Source organism: Hesperophylax consimilis, chromosome 16 (genome assembly GCF_061612785.1).
Source record: "Hesperophylax consimilis isolate HC1 chromosome 16, BYU_Hcon_1.0, whole genome shotgun sequence".
Lineage (NCBI taxonomy): Eukaryota > Metazoa > Arthropoda > Insecta > Trichoptera > Limnephilidae > Hesperophylax > Hesperophylax consimilis.
In genome coordinates this window covers 2,418,664-2,437,604 of record NC_142851.1, presented here as the reverse complement: position 1 = coordinate 2,437,604, position 18,941 = coordinate 2,418,664, and the positions used below count along the sequence as shown (strand labels likewise).

The 18,941-nt window shown below is 32.9% G+C and overlaps 1 protein-coding gene across 1 annotated transcript in view; it reads right to left on the bottom strand.

The window, feature by feature from the left end:
* Positions 1 to 18,941, bottom strand: part of LOC149416534 (nose resistant to fluoxetine protein 6-like) — a 42,193-nt gene that overhangs the window by 16,602 nt on the left and 6,650 nt on the right. The window contains exons 2-3 of the mRNA XM_089641267.1: positions 15,839 to 16,068; positions 14,166 to 14,428 (exon numbers count right to left, since the gene is read on the bottom strand). Coding sequence (XP_089497393.1) covers positions 14,166 to 14,428; positions 15,839 to 16,068 — 493 coding nt within the window. The remainder of the gene's footprint in view (positions 1 to 14,165; positions 14,429 to 15,838; positions 16,069 to 18,941) is intronic.

The window sequence follows — 18,941 nt, the reverse complement described above, 5'->3', positions numbered from 1 at the left end:
ATTTAAAAAATTGTGTTTCAATGTTTTTTTAAGTTTTCATATTGATAAAAAAAATAAATGGATATCAGATAAAACACATTGTCATATAAATCACCGAACTATCACTGTGAATCGCATTGAGGTATCAATAGTACAAAGTACAACAGGTAGAAATAAACAAATATTTGTGTTAGAGGAGCTTAGATTTACATTTTCGTTTATACGTAACTTATAAGGTATCATCTAAAATTGATTCACAAAATTCGTAATACTTCAAAAGTCAAATAATCCAAAATTGCATTAAGTGCTTACCCATATTGAAGTTAACTCATATTAAGATTATATCTATCTCAATGTCTTACTTGAAGTTCCTACCTACTTAAAACTATTTGATTTTGTACATAAATTAAAAAAATTGGTAAGATCACAGCACCACGTTAATCTAAAATATAATAACTATGTTACGCAATACTACACTTATTTAAAATATACTAACTATGTTTCGTTTACCATATGATAATTATAATGATTCCGATATAAATTATAACACAAATGTTATTTATGATCTAAATAATCCAAACAAATACAATTGGGGCTCATATAGTCTAAAAATCATACATTAGAATATCAGAAGCATTTCAAAAATCGATGATTTTTTATTATTTCTTGATCAATTTAATTACTCATTCGATGTTATAATTTTGTCGGAATGTTGGATAAATAAAGAATACACCTCCAAAATTATACACAATTACTCTGAATATCACACTAACATAAGTTTAAATAAATCAAGTGGAATCGTTGTTTACATCAGAGACGGAATACAAGCACAAGTAGATGAAATTTTATTATCACAAGCAAACTGTCTGAAAATTGTTTTGAACGACAACTTATGTTTCTTTGCAATCTACAGATCACCCGCTTTCCAAAACATCGAAACTTTTTTGAGCTCACTTCAAGCAATCATCAATAGTTCAAAAAAAATAGAACGTCAAATCAACATAGGCGATCTCAATATTAATACTATTCCCGAATACCACCGTCAATATAACGATTATTTATGCCTGCTTACTGAAAATGGATTCATTCAGGCAATTAACACCCCTACTCGAGAACAGGGCATGAGTAAATCTTGCCTAGACCATATCAATGTTAAAAATGTTAACCTAATCGACTCATTTGTTTTTCACACTACAATTTCAGACCACTACACCACAGCTCTCTGTCTTAAAAACAAACCTCCCACTGATGCTAAAATTAAATATGTCCCTCGAACAAATTACAATAACTTAGTCGAAGACTTGCGATCAGAAAACTGGCAAAACGTTCTAGACCAAATTGATACTGACTCAGCAATGAATGAATTTATCACAAAATTACATTCATATATATCTAAACACACTAGTCACATACACATAACAAATAATCAAGTAAAACTCACACCTTGGATCTCCCCTGGCCTTGTCAAATCTATTCACAGAAGGAATCAATTACACGAAAAGGCGAAAAGATGTCCTGAAAATATTTTAGTACAAGCTCATTATAAAAAGTATAGGAATTTATGTAAACATTTAATTAAATCGACCAAAGAAAATTATTATTAAGAAATTATTTACGAAAATAACTGTACGCCAAAACGTCTGTGGGAAGCTTTTCGTAATATATCTAAAACAAAAATTAATAAATCTTCCGAAATTAAATCGTTGTACATTAATAATATAAACTGTTCAGACCCAAAAATTATGGCAAATTTTGCCAATAATTATTTCACTTCAGTGGGAGTCACTCTTGCGAAAAAAAATCTTGATAAACTTAATACTACTGAAATTGATCTCGCTAAGTTTACTACCTCTAATTTCGGTCATAAAATAAACAATATACAAACAACGACAAACGAAGTCATGAAAATAATTGACGATCTTAAGTCATCAAATGCTTGTGGTCCTGATAAAGTCTCATCAAATCTGTTAAAACTTATTAAATCCTCAATCGCAATACCGATCGCGTTCATTTCGAATCTAAGCTTTAAATCAGGAATATTCCCCAATCATTTAAAACATTCAGTAGTTATATTACTTCACAAAAATGGTGACAAATCGCATGTACATAATTACCGGCCAGTTTCTTTGCTAAATTCGGTCTCGAAAATTATCGAAAAAATTGTAAAAAATCGCCTTAGCACATATCTGGAAATTATTATTTTTTTTGATAAATTAATGTTTTAAAGACAAGATTTTATTTATGCATAGCACAAAGGATAACAATTATTTTTATAAGCAGAAGATAATAACATTCTTTCTAATAGACAATACGGCTTCCGACCAGGTTTAAGCACAGAAAACGCTATCGCTAACCTGACAAAAATCATCTCTAATAATATCGATGGAGGAATTAAATGCACTGCACTATTCCTGGATCTAGCCAAAGCGTTCGACACTATATCACATAAAATTCTGTTGAAAAAACTACAGTGCGTTGGAATACAGGGCCAACTATTAAAGTGGATGGTTAGTTATTTAGAAAACAGAAGCCAAAGAGTGAACATAAATGATACTCTAAGCCAGGGGTGTCCAAACTAGATGGGACCCAGGGCCAATAAAAAAGACTAAATACATTGGTGGGCCGCAAAATATTTATAAAAATAAAATACTGGTAATAATACGTAATATCGTTATTTTATTATCTACTTTTTCATTAATTTGTCTTTTACAATTCTGTCAACATCAACCTCAATACTAGTGGTAGCTAGGCGCAGTGCATGTTTAAGTGAAGTATCTGTCAATGAAGACCTGTATTTCGATTTAATAAACTTCATTGTTGAATATGCACTTTCACAAAGGTAGGTACTGCCCATCATCGAGCCCATTTTTTGCCCGAAATTCGTCAGTTTCGGGAAACGTTCAGCGAGGAGCTTAAAAAAATCAATTCCTGTTTCTGTTCTGCCCTTGTAAAAGGGGTCTGATTGCAGATCACACAGTTCCAATTGATAATCAATCTTCACACTCGCAACTGCGATCGTTAATGGATGAGTAAAGAGAGCTATATCACTCTCAATTTTTTTTAAATCTGCAAAACGCCGCTCAAATTCGACGATTATTTCGTCCATGTATTTGAGGTGGTCCAAAAAATTACATTCTTCAAAATTTTTCATCTCTAAATAATGTTCTTTACAACTTGAAAAAAAAGAAAAATCATTTTGTTGTAGAGACGTTTTGAACAATTTCAGTTTACTTCTGAATCCATTCACATTTCCGTACATGTAGGCTATATTGAGGTTTTTACCTTGCAATTTTAAATTTAATTCATTCAAGTGTTGCGTCATATCAGTTAAAAACGCAAGATCCGCCAGAAACTGAGGATCTCGCATTTTATCTTGTAGTTCAGAAGTGTCAGATGATATCTAATTTTTTAGAAATAAAGGTATTTCTTTTCTTAAGGCGAAAAAGCGTTGCAAGCACTGGCCAGCACTTAGACATCTGATTTCCGAATGCAATAGTAAATCTCCATAGTTTGCATCGATTTCACTTAAAAAGTCTCTAAATTTTCTATGTGTCAATGCCCTGTTTCCACCTCTAATCAAATTGGTTATCCTTATAACAACTTTCATAGCATTCATTTGACGCAAAGATTTTCCACACAAGGCTTCCTGATGTATAATACAATGCAACAACGGGCAATCAATGCCATTTTGTGTTAGAAGTCCCGCGAATCCTGTCACTGTCCCGGTCATAGCTTTTGCCCCATCGGTCACAATACAAGAACACTTACGAAATCCTCCATATTCTACTATAGTTTTGTTAACCGCTTCAAATATATCACTGCCTTTAGTTGTTCCATGAAATGGTATTAAATCCAGCATTTCTTCCGTGATAGTAAAATCTTTGGAAATGCAACGTATAAAGATTATTAATTGACTGACATCGGTCTGGTCGGTACTTTCATCCAAACATATTGAATAGTATTCGCAATCTACAAAGTAATCACATATTTTTTTTGTAATATAATTACCCATGTCCTCTATTCGTCGCGCCACCGTTTGATGAGATAATGCAACAGATTCAAACTTTTCCGCTAATTTCGGCTGCATAAAGCGTTTAGCCATTTCAACTGCGCATTTTTTTATTAAAACTCCATCACTAAATGGTTTTTTTGCTCTGGCTAATTGTAATGAAACTTCATATGAGGCAGCCAAGCTTTGTTCATTCTCAGTACTTACTTTTGAAAACATACTTGTTTGTTGTATTAGTTTTTTTTTTGTACTCAGCCACCATAACTTTTCTTGCTCCACCGACATGTTTTTTATACTTTTCTTCATGTAAAGAAGTATAGTGTCGCTTAACATTATATTCTTTACTTACAGATCAAACTTGCATACAAATCAAACACTGAATTTTATTGTTATTGTTGGAGATAAAGTAGTCTAACTCCCATTTCGCATTGAATGTACGATTTTCTTCACTTAACTTCCTCTTCTTTGTAGACATGATGAAAAGTTCAATACACTCAAACACAAAGCGAACAACGTAATACCAAACTTTAAAATAATGTAAAAGTCTTTAATAACCTGATAGTAACCTTGCGCAATCAAAACTTTCATTGCGTTGAATGACAAGTGACAAACAAATGCCCAATGAACGATGCGCGGTAGGTACCTATTTTGAGTTCGGGGAATTCCCCGAATTCTCGAGTCAATAGTGATGTGAGCGACGTGATCGAACATACCCAAAACGTTTGAATTTCGTCGCGAGAAAAATAGTTTGCTCATTAATGTATTTAAAACTTCGAACAAAGAAGATAATGAACTAAAATCTGAATAATAATTGCTTTCATACAAAATGTGACAAGAAATAAATAAAGTAACTAAGTTAAAGCAATTATTAATTAAAATAAATATAGTTTAAAAAAACTAAAAAACACGCTTTTAAATAATATCGAACTAAAAACTTCAAAATAATTTTTAAAATAAGCTTAAAGCAATAATGAATGAAAAATGATAGTATTATTGTTAAAAAGCGTGGGCGCTTTGTGCCATATTTTTCGTATATCGTGCGCCCGACGCTTTTTCACAATAATACTATCATTTTTCATTCATTATTGCTTTAAGCTTATTTTAAAAATTATTTTGAAGTTTTTAGTTCGATATTATTTAAAAGCGTGTTTTTTAGTTTTTTTAAACTATATTTATTTTTCACTTTTTAGTTTCGTATGCTACAAAAGCGTGTTTTTTAGTTTCTTTAAACTATATTTATTTAATGGTAGTTTCTTTATTACCGACTATGGTTCTAACAGGTAACTTTTATTCCGGAGAGGGAGCCTGAGAAACGGCTACCACTAGGGCCGAGGAAGGCAGCAGGAGAGTTACATACAAGCAAGCAAACAAGCAAGCAAACAAACATACAAGTGAAGTTAATATAAAAGCGTGTTAATAAAGTATTATTATATGCAGTGGGTACACCTACAGACCTCTTTGTAGTCGGTGTAACCGAACCGGACTTTTTTTGAAGTCGGTTAAAAAAAGGTTCAATGGGCCGCAATAATCTAAACCGCGGGCCGCATGTGGCCCGCGGGCCGTGGTTTGGACAGCCCTGCTCTAAGCGATTCAGCAAATATTAAATTTGGTGTACCTCAGGGAAGTACTCTAGGGCCAATTTTGTTTAATATATATATTAATGAGCTATGTAACAGTTCCCTTGCCGACCACATTATTACCTTTGCAGACGATACGGTCTTGTTATTTGTAGGTAAAAACTGGAATGAAGTTCACAGTAAAGCAGAAGCTGGTATAAACAGTGTTAAACAATGGCTTGATAATAATCTACTCACACTCAACACGGAGAAAACAAAATTCATCCGCTTCAGTGCAACTCAAGCGGGACAACCGAAAGAAACACAAAACTGTTATGTATGGCCATGTTGGCAGTCCTGATGCGTCACGTGGGAGATTATAACGAGTGTGCGCAGTGTCAATAAACGTCATAGGTCTGAGTCAACAGTCTTTTATTTTTAGTAATCCCCGATATAATAATTGGCGACGAGGATAATCGAAAAAGTTAAATTAATAACGAGTAATATTAAGTCCAGTGTAAAACAGTGATTTCGTCTTTGTTTTTTCAATCATTTTAACATGTCTACGAGTACTTTGCCAGTGCCGCAATACGAGTCGAGTTGTGAAACCTTCGGAATGTTTTTAGAACGTGTTCAAATTTATTTAAAAGTAATTAATATTACGGACAAAGAGAAAATTGGATATCTTTGTATGATTATTGGTGCGGAAAAATATAAAATTTTAAAAGAAACAGTTCATCCGAAAAATATTGAAGAGTTAACTTATAACGAGATTGTAACAACACTTCAAAATAAATATGAAGAAAAAAAATGTACGATCGCCCAAAGATATAAATTTTATAATCGTCAGCAACAGTCGAACGAGGGAATTGATGATTACATTTCAGAAATAAAAAGTCTGTCAATATCATGTAATTTTGGAGCATTTCTGGATGAAGCCTTGAGGGATAAATTGGTGTGCGGTGTGAAAAATGAAGCCATGACTATAAGATTACTGTCTGAAGATGAATCACTGAGTTTCGAAAAATCAAAAAAAGGTAAAATTTCGATCGCGCTGGCCTCGCTTATTATGAATATTTTTTAGATAAAACCTTTAGATTCACCTTAATTACTGTACGACAAAACTTTTAACCTTCGGGGAGGTGGAAAATATTGCAATAAAAATTTCAATTACGTAAAACTAAAATTAGCTTTCGTTTTGTGAAACGAGACCGTCCATTTTCAAACTTTACTGTCAAACGTCATTTTGTTTTGTTGGTATTTCTGTTACTATGGGATAAAACGAACGGCTAGAAGTGGCTAGAAACATAATCGCGCGGGCGTTTTTTTTAATATTAAAAAATTCCGTCAAATTAGTATTTACCTAATATGCATGCATTGTGTGCGTTGTGATTGAATTTTATTAGCTGGATTTTATTTTTTTACGTTCAAATTTTATTTAAGTAAACTATTTCTGCGATGTTGAGCGGCTACGCTAAGTTTTTGTAACATGGTTTATGATGAAAAAGAAAATGCCCCTTTATACCGCCTGCTCGCGTCAATGCAAGAAAAACATCCCAGTTTTCAATTAGTTTAGCGGCTACGCTAGGTTTGTGTAACATGGTTTGTGATTCAAAAGAAAGTGTCCCTTTTATACCGCCTGCTCGCGTCAAGGCAAGAAAAACATCCCAGTTTTCAATTAGTTTAGCGGCTACGCTAGGTTTGCGTAACATGGTTTTTGAGATATATATAAAACTACAACAAACCTAGCGTAGCCGCTAAACAATTTTAAAACTGGGATGTTTTTCTTGCCTTGACGCGAGCAGGCGGTATAAAAGGGACACTTTTTTTGAATCACAAACCATGTTACACAAACCTAGCGTAGCCGCTAAACTAATTGAAAACTGGGATGTTTTTCTTGCCTTGACGCGAGCAGGCGGTATAAAAGGGACGCTTTCTTTTGAATCACAAACCATGTTACACAAACCTAGCGTAGCCGCTAAACTAATTGAAAACTGGGATGTTTTTCTTGCCTTGACGCGAGCAGGCGCTATAAAAGGGGCACTTTTTTTGTATTACAAACTTAGCGTAGCCGCTCAACATCGCAGATATAGTTTACTTAAATAAAATTTGAACGTAAAAAAATAAAATCCAGCTAATAAATTTCAATCACAACGCACATAATGCATGCATATTAGGTAAATACTAATTTGACGGAATTTTTTAACATTAAAAAAAACGCCCGCGCGATTGTCTCTAGCTACTTCTAGCCGTTCGTTTTGTCCTATAGTAACAGAAATACCAACAAAACAAAATGACATTTGACAATAAACAAATAAAAGTTTGAAAATGGACGGTCTCGTTTCACAAAACGAAAGCTAATTTTAGTTTTACGCAATTGAAATTTTTATTGCAATATTTTCCACCTCCCCGAAGGTTAAAAGTTTTGTCGTACAGTAATTAAGGTGAATCTAAAGGTTTTATCTAAAAAATATTCATAATAAGCGAGGCCAGCGCGATCGAAATTTTACCCAAAAAAAATTGTGAAGAATATGGAGACAGTAAGTTGTTCTGCAGAAATATTACACAAAGAAGATCTTTCATCGGGAGTTTTCGAAGTAAAGCCGAAAACGTCACGTCAAAGGAGTACTAGTCCGCAACAAGGTCATAGGAGTTCAATGTCATCAAGTCGTCTTTCATCTCCATCACGTGGAAATCCCAGAAAAAGATGCGAGAGGTGTTTTATCAGTCATTAACCAGAGTCATGTCCGTCAAGGAATTGGAAATGTTACAAGTGTAATACATACGGTCATACGTCAAAATTTTGTTCTAGTGTAAAATCAATTGTTATTAATCATGTAAAATGTGTGGGTAATATAAATGTTTTAAATATGTCCGTGTCTGAAACAGCTAATATTGATTTGTTTGTAAACGGTAGGAAAATGTCCTTCATGATTGACACAGGGAGTTCATCGACCTTGATAAGTCAGAAAATGTACATAAAATTTTTCAAAACTTGTAAATTAAGTCAGTTCTATGGTAATTTGTTTACAGCAAATAGTCAAAATTTATATTGTTTTGGATTTTTTATTGCAAAAGTAAGTGTAAAAGATGATTCTAAATTGGTCGTGGATTTACCAGTATTAGTTATTAAAAATCTATCGTCTGAAGCTATTCTTGGTAGGAATTGGATAAATATTTTGAATCCGTCTTGGGAAAATACATTTATAAATTCTTTTATGTCAAATATTGGTAATGATAATACTGTAAATTCAGTGTCTGTCAGTGGAAAAAATAAATCAAACATTGTCGGAAAAATTGTCACAAAAATATTTAAATTCTTTTTCTAAAACGAATAACGACATACCAATTAAAGAGTTTTCGGTAAATTTAAGTTTAAAAAATAATTCAACTCCTGTTTTCCACAAAGCATATGAGGTCCCTTATGCACTGCGTGCAGAAGTATGCCAAGAGCTAGATCGTCTTGAAAGCGAAGGCATAATTTCTAAAGTTAAATATAGTACTTGGTCTTCTCCAATAGTTTGTGTACCAAAACAAAATGGAAAAATACGTTTATGTGCAGATTTAAAATCTACAGTCAATCCACAATTGAGAATTGATCAATATCCTATTCCACGTCCAGAGGATATTTTTAATAAATTTTCAGGTTGTCAAGTATTTTGTAAATTAGACTTAACAAATGCATATTTACAGTTGTCTGTGTCAGATTCTAGTAAAGAATTACTTACAATTAATACATGTAATGGTTTATATGTTTACAATCGTTTACCTTTTGGGTTGTCATCGGCTCCTGCCACATTTCAAATGGTCATTGATACAGTCTTGGGAGGCATAAAAAACTGTGCTGCATACATTGATGATATTTGTGATTTTTGATATTGTTTCTCATAAGATGGTCTATAATATTGTCCGCGTACAATTATAAATTAGTTTTTAAAAATGGACTGAAAATTCCTCAAGCTGATGTGATGTCACGTTTGCCAAGTGAACAACAATTTAATGTAGAGGAATGTAATTTTGTATACATGTCAACACCCTTAATTCCATTTTCAGAAGTTGAAAGTCATTCTGAAAAAGATGAAATGTTATCTAAAGTCATTAAGTATGTTTCAATCGGTTGGATTGAAAACTTGTCAAGTCCAGAAATTAAAAAATATTTCAAGTTCAGAAATTTACTGTCGGTCAAGGGAAAATGTCTTTTATTTGGTGACAGAATTGTAATACCAGAATCTCTTAAGTCTAAAGTCTTAAATTTAATACATTATGGTCATCCTGGTATAGTCAGATCAAAAATTCTTGCTCGTTCTTATGTTTGGTGGTTAGGTATGAATCAAGATATTGAAGATATTATTTCTAGATGTGAAATGTGTCAGTCGGTACAAAAAGCTAACAAAAATGTGCGTCATAATTGGCCTATTGCTGAAAGTCCATGGGAAAGAGTCCATTTGGATTTTTTTGACTTAAAAGGTTCCAAATACTTGTTAGTTTGTGATTCATATTCAGAGTGGATAGAATGTTTTTATATGAAAAATACTAAATATTCGGATTTGTTATCAAAATTAAGTGAAGTTTTTTCCAGATTTGCGTTTCTTTTTCGTTAAATTTATGTTTTCAAAAAATTCTAAATTTTTGTCACCAGCTCAACGTCTAATAGATTGTTTGTATACTTATCGTTCCACCCCTACTTCTGTCACGGGTTTGTCTCCTATGGCTAAAATATTTTCGTATGAGCCACGTACACCTCTTCATGTTTTGACAGAAGAAAATAATGTAAATAAAAGTAAGCAATCAAGTAAAAATGCATTGACAGAGTATGAGGAAAATGATAATGTATTGGTATACTTAAGACATTTGAAAGGTCCTATGAAATGGGTTCAGGGAAATATTAAGTTAAAATTAAGTTCATGGGTGTATTTAATTCTTTTAATCGGAGGAGAGGTAAAAAAGGTCCATGTTAACCAAATAAAAAAAAGTTGCATTAAGTTAAAATCAAATTATGAAAATCCCGATAAATGGTATGACTTGGGAAGTCAAGAAAATAAAAATGATAGTGAGCCTTTACCCAGCACTAGTGGGAAAACTGATGTAGTAACTAGGGCTGGCAGATTGGTGAAACCTCTTGTCAGATTTAGTCATAGTGATTATGTTTAAGTTTTATTTGGTATTGTAAATTGTTTGAAAAAAAAAAAAAAATAAAGGAGGAAAGGATGTTATGTATGGCCATGTTGGCAGTCCTGATGCGTCACGTGGGAGATTATAACGAGTGTGCGCAGTGTCAATAAACGTCATAGGTCTGAGTCAACAGTCTTTTATTTTTAATAATCCCCGATATAATAAAAACATTATTATACACCACTGCAATAACCTAACTACTTGTAATTGTAACACCCTAGAATGCGTAGATAGTATAAAATATCTAGGAATTATGATAGATTCTGAGATAGGACCTACATATAGACTCAATTTCCACAAAAGTCAGAAAATTTACTCATCTTTTCCTGGGCATTAGAAATATTCTCTGCATAAAAGATCTTAAATGTTTATATTATGCTCTGTGTAACTCATTACTTGAATATGCATCTTTGGGATGGGGCGGATGTACCAAAACAATACTGGATCCCTTAGCAAAAGCACAGAAATCACTACTAAGGGTCATCCTAAAAACCCATTTAGGTACCCCAGTGATGTATTATTCGAAGAGATACGAGTTCTTGATGTAAGGCAACTATACATAAAAAAAATTATATTACACACTCAAAAACAACGTCACCACTACCCTTCCATTGATCATTATCACGACACTAGACATTCAAGGAGGAATCCAGTTGTTCCACCTACTACTATGACATCCTTTGCCCAAAGACAATTTTATTACCTTGGTCCAAAATTATTCAACCTCTTACCCGATTTATGGAAATCGAAAAGCATAAGCATTCTGCGTAAATGAGTTTATTATTGGCTTCTAGACTTAGGAAGAGTCGAAAGCGAACTTATGATGACCAACAGATAAACAAAAATGTTCTGTACTCACATTTATTCATTGTTATTGGCAGTTAAATAAAAAATTCCTACCATGCATCTGATTTATACAATGCGATTGATAATTTTTGTGATTGATAATGTTTATACAATATGTTTTCATGTACCTTGTTTATATTTTTCTTGATTTTGTATATTATATTATATGTACCTTGATTATGTAAATTAATACACAGCACAGTAACAGCGATCAAATTAAGAAACCCACCTAATATTTTTCTTATATTGTAACCATAAATTGAATTAATCCAATATGTTATCATGTACTCTGATACAGTGTTCCTTAATTGCATATTATTACATGTACCTTGATAAAATTTATCAGGTGTTTTCATAAAAAAAACTAATATTCGGGTGTACAAATATGTCTGAAAAAGTTTTTATTTTGATCACTTTGATAAATATATATGTATATAGACTATATTACTAGCGTAACTATTAATGTAAAGTATGGAAATATAATTCATAACAGCAGCGTGTACAAATGTTAACTAAACCAGGCAATTTGGCTGTCCTAAAACGGGAAAATTTCCTAGTTGGACAGCCAAAGCTTCATTAACATGTATGTTATTATTTGTATCTAATAAATAAATAAATAAATAAATAAATTTAAAGCTGATTGTGTTTTAAAAAATCTTACCAGTGATAAATCTTAACCTTTTTTCAATATTTTATAATAAGCCATATTCAAGTTTCGGTTGTCTCCTTATTGTACCTTTTTAAAATGTCTGCTCAGAAAATTCTCATTTCTGAGCACAAACTGCCTCCTGTTGTATATTCTGTTTTAGTTTTAATATTCTTGTTTTGTCCTGCTGTTATTGTTATTTTAAGTTTTGTCATTACTTTGTAAAAACAGTGTATTTAGTGTTATAATATTAGATCTGTATTTGGTAAGGCACACTAGGAATAATTTTAAGAACCACTAATACTGAATTACTATTTTAAAGTTTGTTTTAGATAAGCGCACTTGAAGTGCAATGACACTAAACTGCGCTATACATATAAATGCCATGTTATTATTATTATTATTAATGTTATGAAGTACAAATATACATAAGTTAGCAAAAATATGTTTAAAAATGTAGCTGTCAAAAACCAAACAATTTATGCGCGTTGTTATTAATTTCATCCGTCCGCTGTATGCTGCACAAAAGAATAGAAAAAACAACATTTAATTGAACTAATAAGCGTTCCGAAACAAAAATAATGTTGGATTTCGTATTGAGAATACGTCTAGTTCCTACCGTCATGTCCTTTACCCACAGTTACAGTGATTTTTAGGAGAGTAGGTAATATAGGTAATTGCTATCACAAGATTTTTGAAAAATGGAACAAGAAAGTGATAAACCGAGTTCTATTGTTTTGAGGAAGAAAAAATGAAAGGTTTGTGTTCGAAGCTCGTTGGTGTTGGTCGTTGTTCTGGAGAATTGTTTCCATCCATTGTTTTTCGTCCTATGTTATGATTAATGTAATATGAATTAACTGAAAGTACAGCGCTTTGAATTTTTGTTGATTGAACCTACCTCCCCAGGGACCAAAATGAATGAATCGCGTAATCACTTCAGCCAAATCCAAATTGGATGGTACCGAGATTTGTCATATATTACCTGCTATAATTTAATTTAACAGTAATGCACTAAACTAAACATTCACTTACCTGAGGTTTTTTTTATTTTTTTTATTACAACACTTTTATACTCGTTGGCTGAACACTTAACGCTGCATCTTGAATGTTTATTTAATAAACTTTATATTGTATTTTGGTAGAAAACGGTCACTTTGTTGTTTGAAATAAATGAAAAAAAAAATACCTAGCTTAAACTTTATATTGTTGCGAAGCTTAATGCCACTATTTTGATTAATCTGTATAACGAATTGGTGTACATTATGAATACCTACCAAAAAATATGCTTTATATAAATTGAAGGTTTTCCCAACGTTTCGCTTGAGTAGAATACAAATAAAAAACTACATTACACAATAAAAATATAAATGTAAACTACAATTTTTTTTTCAATAGAAATGTATGAACGCACAAAGGAAACAACTTATACAAAATACAGTATTATAGCTAAGATTATCTGTGACAGTTTAACTTGATTAACTTTTTTGCTTTCTTATATAATTATTTACAAACTAAATAAAAAAACAGTTTTGTGCTTGAAGTCGAACGTTTCTAGACTCCGTTTGTCAAGCTATTTTAATGCCTATTACCTACGATATAAGGTATTCCAAGAATATACACATTTATGGCTTGTAGCTTCCTCATTTTATAATAACAATGGCGTCACACGTAACACTGGACAAACGATTGTAATTTTACAATGTAGTTTTGAAAAAAGAATGTTGGTTATGAAACTATTCTAGTCTAACAAAGGATACGCGATTGTGAAAGAAGAGTGCAACTATGCGATGCTAATAAGTTATTTATTTGTTTTCTCTCTGTGTATTATTAGGGCAGTTCCTCTGTTTATTCTTTTTGAATGGAATTCTTCAAACACAAACAGTTAAAATTTTTGAAGGACAAATTTTCACACAGCAAAAATAGTATTTTTTAATGATTACAAAAAGGATCTACTTACAAAAAAATCAAAGCGCCACTACTAAGCGGCTTGGCCTCGTACACCTCCCTCTGGCAGGTCTCGTTGGGGACATTGACCTCGAAGCTGACTCCTGCCGTTAACCCCTCACGCCCTGCTTGCGCCAGGGCTAGCACTGGGGCAGGCGCCTCTCGACTTAGCTGTTCCTGGAGCAGGGCTGTCAGCTCACCAACCGAACAGCTGGCGGGGGCGCACAGACCCCAGTGGATCTCGTTGCGCTTGATACGGACTCGGTCGCCCTTGTACTGAAAAATGTACATGTGTGGAATATTTAAAGATCATTTATCTGGTTCATTAGAACTTTCATTAGAAATAAGCAATTAGGCCACACTAAGAACACCAAAACGTATTTTTATTCTGATGCAAATGTATTAAATCATTGAAGAAGAGGATAATATTAATAAATCTAAACGAACCACGACAACGGTAACAAGTAGAATCTCTTCGAACCCAGGATCTCGTGTCTTTTCGGAACAGGCGTCTTAAACTACTCGACTCAAACATAAGCCACTCATAATGAAGGATTAGTGGTGAAATGTACCAATTCATCCGGTGAAAGAACCCTAAACTATATCGTAACTACCTATGACTGTTAAAAATAATTCCATTTATCCCGCTAGAGTCAAATACAATGAAAACATTGGCTCTTATATACATATGATTTATACTGATGCCCTTGTATTGCTAATTGGAACTCACATCACTAATTATAATTTTATTATACCTCATGTAGGTACCTACCCATACGTATGAATCTATTTATCAGGGTTTCCGTTGCATGCGTTCTATAATACCCAGAGGTTCTCAAAATCCCCTCATTGGGGATAATAAAATAACGACTTCTCCACAATTTCCTTAAAAGTTCCGTATGTAATTCTACCTCCTAAATGAAACAATATTCTTTTGAAATTAGCATTTCTTTTGTCAGTGTTTAGTTAATTTTCGGAACTTAAAAAAATAAATTGGTTTGAAATTTCTTGTAATTACCTACTTGTAATTGGAAATATTGTTATTCAAAATGTTTTTTATAATTGAAAATCAAGAAATAATGCTCTTTCGGTATTACTTATAAAGGGTTGCTAATGCATATGTTCTATAATATCTACAATGCTCAAATTCTCCATAAGTTCCTTTACCTCCAAAATGAAAAAAAAAATCTATTAAAACAAATATTAATTATGATCTATTCATTTTCGGATTTTTTCCTTCGTTTAGGATTTCAAACATAAAATTTAATTGAAAATTATAATACATTCACACAATTATTGTGAACATTTTTTTCAATGTGATAGGATAATCAAGAAATGTCCAGAAATTCATGACAAATCTCATTCCCCACGAATTGGCAGCCCTGCTATTGGATGTAATTGTTCATTTATACTTGTTTGTAATATAATACTCCTGTTAAATATATTATATAAAACGTTGTAAACATGTACCTACTGACAATCTACAAATGTAGTTTAGCAGGTTTAAATGGTAATAAATAAAAAAATCGCCATTTTATTCGACACATAAACAAAAGCAAAATGACCCTAAACGATTATAGTAATATAGATGATGATACGCTCATTTACGGTCATCGTTATATGAATAAATTATTACGTGTTGGTGGATAAGGGTAGTCTAATTGAAATCTTAAATTAGTTACTTACAAAAATCTTATTGTAGGCGCTTTCGTATGGGTCAAACTTGAACTCCTGGTAGGGCAGCAGAGGGGTCTGCTTGACATGGCTGACCAGGGTGACCTCGGCCAGGCAGTACTGGCGGGCCGGGCCCCCCGCGGGCTGCGCCCTCTCCTCGCCCAGACACTGCCCGAAGTTGCCCAGCTGGAAGGGCGAACCATGCAGCAGACCTGTGGGGCCCCGTCCGCTGGAGTCCCACACTAAACAAGGAATTGTAAGGTTAATAAATTGGAACGACGGAAGATACACCTGGTGGTTTAGTACGATGAAATTGATAACTTGACAATATCGGTTCGATAGGCCAAAATGACGACGACTTTATATTGATATCCCTAGCACGGTTGCGCTGTAGATATCCGAACCGAAATTGATACGAAATCGTTATACGATGGCAACACGGGCGGATCTGTTTATGGATTTCTAAAAGCCAAACGGCTATTTAAAGACTAATAAACGGACAATGTCGAATTGAAATACAAACTTTAATATGCATTGGGAGTCCGCATGTCATTTTTGACCCTAAAAAGGAATTTAATTAGTTAATGGAAGACCCCAAGGCAAGAAGTTGTTAACATACATTTTTCTAAAAAATGAGTTAGAATGCTCTCTAAACTAATTCGCATACGCTCTTTCCAATGAACACCATGCCAGAGGTTAAAAACGGCAAGAACATGCTTAAATCAATGTGATGAACAAGTTAACTACGTGTTTCTGTGACATTAAGTTGATAAAATCAGGGCAAGAACTTGTTAACTACTAAGTTAGCAAGTTCTTGCCGTAATTCTGTAATTAACAACTTCTTCCCATCTACATTGGTTTAAATTTTTATGGTTAACATGTTATTCACTCACTTTGACGTTTACCTTGGTGGTTTTAAAAAGTTTTACAGTGCGTGTTTTTTATTTAAAAATCATCGAAAATGAGTTCCAGAGGTGAAAAAATGGTGAAGATGTGTCAAAAATTGATCAGTTAAGCTGTATAAAACATTATCGTTCATCTTAATTTATCCTTAAAGTAGTTTGAAAATGGGTGAATCATTTTTTTTTGTGTTTTTCTGTCTAAAAGTCAACATTTTTTTATTGTAATGCTTATTAATTTGTTTCAGGAAGAGTTCAAGAGTCCACTAATTTAGTACAACCTGAGAAGCATTTAGAAATACCTCAAAATAATGTAATTTTAATGGATGGTAAATGCAAAAAAAATGTTTTACTCTGTGACTCTGAATATTCTTTTATGTTTTGAATTCCTTCATTAATGCTTTGCAATATTTTGCTTCAGAAAGTGTTCAAGACTCTTTGACTGGTGTTGAGTTTGGGATATTATTAGGAATACCTCAACATGATGTCATGTTAATGGAAGGTAAACTTAAAAATATTTTATTGTGACGCTAAATTCTTTTGAACATTGAACTAAAAATGATTATTTTATTGTACTTTGTATTTTCAGAAGATAATCAGAGTAGTCTAGAGTATATCGCTACTTCCACTGGTACAGGAGATATAATTTTGGAATACGTTGTAGCTTAAAGAAGTAAGAGAACACATCAATATGTTCCCTGCAGAAGCTTCGTATTATTCCAGGAACAAAAATCCCCATAAATTGTACCTCGCATCCGATTTGTCAATCCCAAAACTGTATGAGCTCTATAATATGTTTTGTGGAGAAAAAGAGTATGCCCCTGTTTCGTTGAATCGTTACACTAGGATCTTTACAGAGGATTTCAACTTGTCGTTTGGTGTGCCTAAGACAGACACTTGTGGGACTTGCGATAGCAAAAAATCTGACCAAATTCATGTAAATATGTATAAAGCTGCATTTGAAATGCAAAAACATGATAAGAAAAAGGCATCTGAATGTGATGAAACTTGTTTCATCACATTTGATTTGGAAAAGACGCTACCTCTCCCAAAGATATCCACAAACGTGGCTTTCTATTTAAGAAAACTATAATTTGGGAGTACATTGTGTGACAAAGGAGTTAAATAGGGCATATTTCCATGTTTGGAGTGAAAACGAAGGGGGCAGAGGGAGCGAGGAAATTGCCAATTGTTTAATGGCCTTTGTCAACACCATGCAACTTCAGAGCAACAAGTCTCACCTTATTGCTTGGAGTGACTTGTGTGCCGGTCAAAACAAAAAATATATATTTGATTATGTTCTGGCAATATTTAATTCTAGCAAAAAAATTCAAAATAATTGACCAGAAATTTCTTGAGGTTGGTCACTCATATATGGACTCTGATAGAGATTTTGCATTGGTAGAAAAAAATTAATAGATGCCAGTCCATTCAATCAGTGGACCAATATGTAAATTTAATGATGTCGGCTAACACAAAAAATATACCTGTCGTGACAATGATGGCTGATAAGTTTGTTAATATTAAAAAATTAGGGCAGCAATTGAACTTTATACACAATACAAAAAACACTATCGGAAAAAAGGTTAACTTTCAAAAAGGAATTCGCTGGATAAGAGTGGAGGAATTCGGGATTTATAAATATCGCAAATCACTCTCCGAAGAAGAGCATTGGAAAGAAGTGGATCTTAAAAAAAAAAGGTGTGAAACATTATCTTCCCCGCCAATGCTGTCATCAAAAGTGAGAGATAACAAAGAAATCGATGCGGCCAAATGGAATGATATCCAAAAATTGTTACCATACCTGGATGAGGTTTTTCGTGGATTTTTTAAAAGTCTCAAAAAAAAACACATGCTCTGCTACCTTTTCTTTTCAATAATAATTATTATTTAGTTACTTTATATCAAAAAAATGTTTAATTTGATTGATTAAATAAAACAACAAGAATTTAATATGTTCTTGCCTTTCAATTCTGTATCTTCCTCACCTATCCCTGAAGATGGCATGAACATGTTAACTACATTTTTTTGTAGAAAACATGTTTATTTTAACTTTTAGACTGCAAAACTACTTAATATTACTAGATGTAGTGTAAATTTGGTTTGTTTACTACACCATGAAGGATCAGTACGTTGTTAATGACATTCAAATAAAAAATTATAAGGCAAAACGCAAAAGTCTAAATATCTCAGAATGCCTTCAATGTAAGTTAACA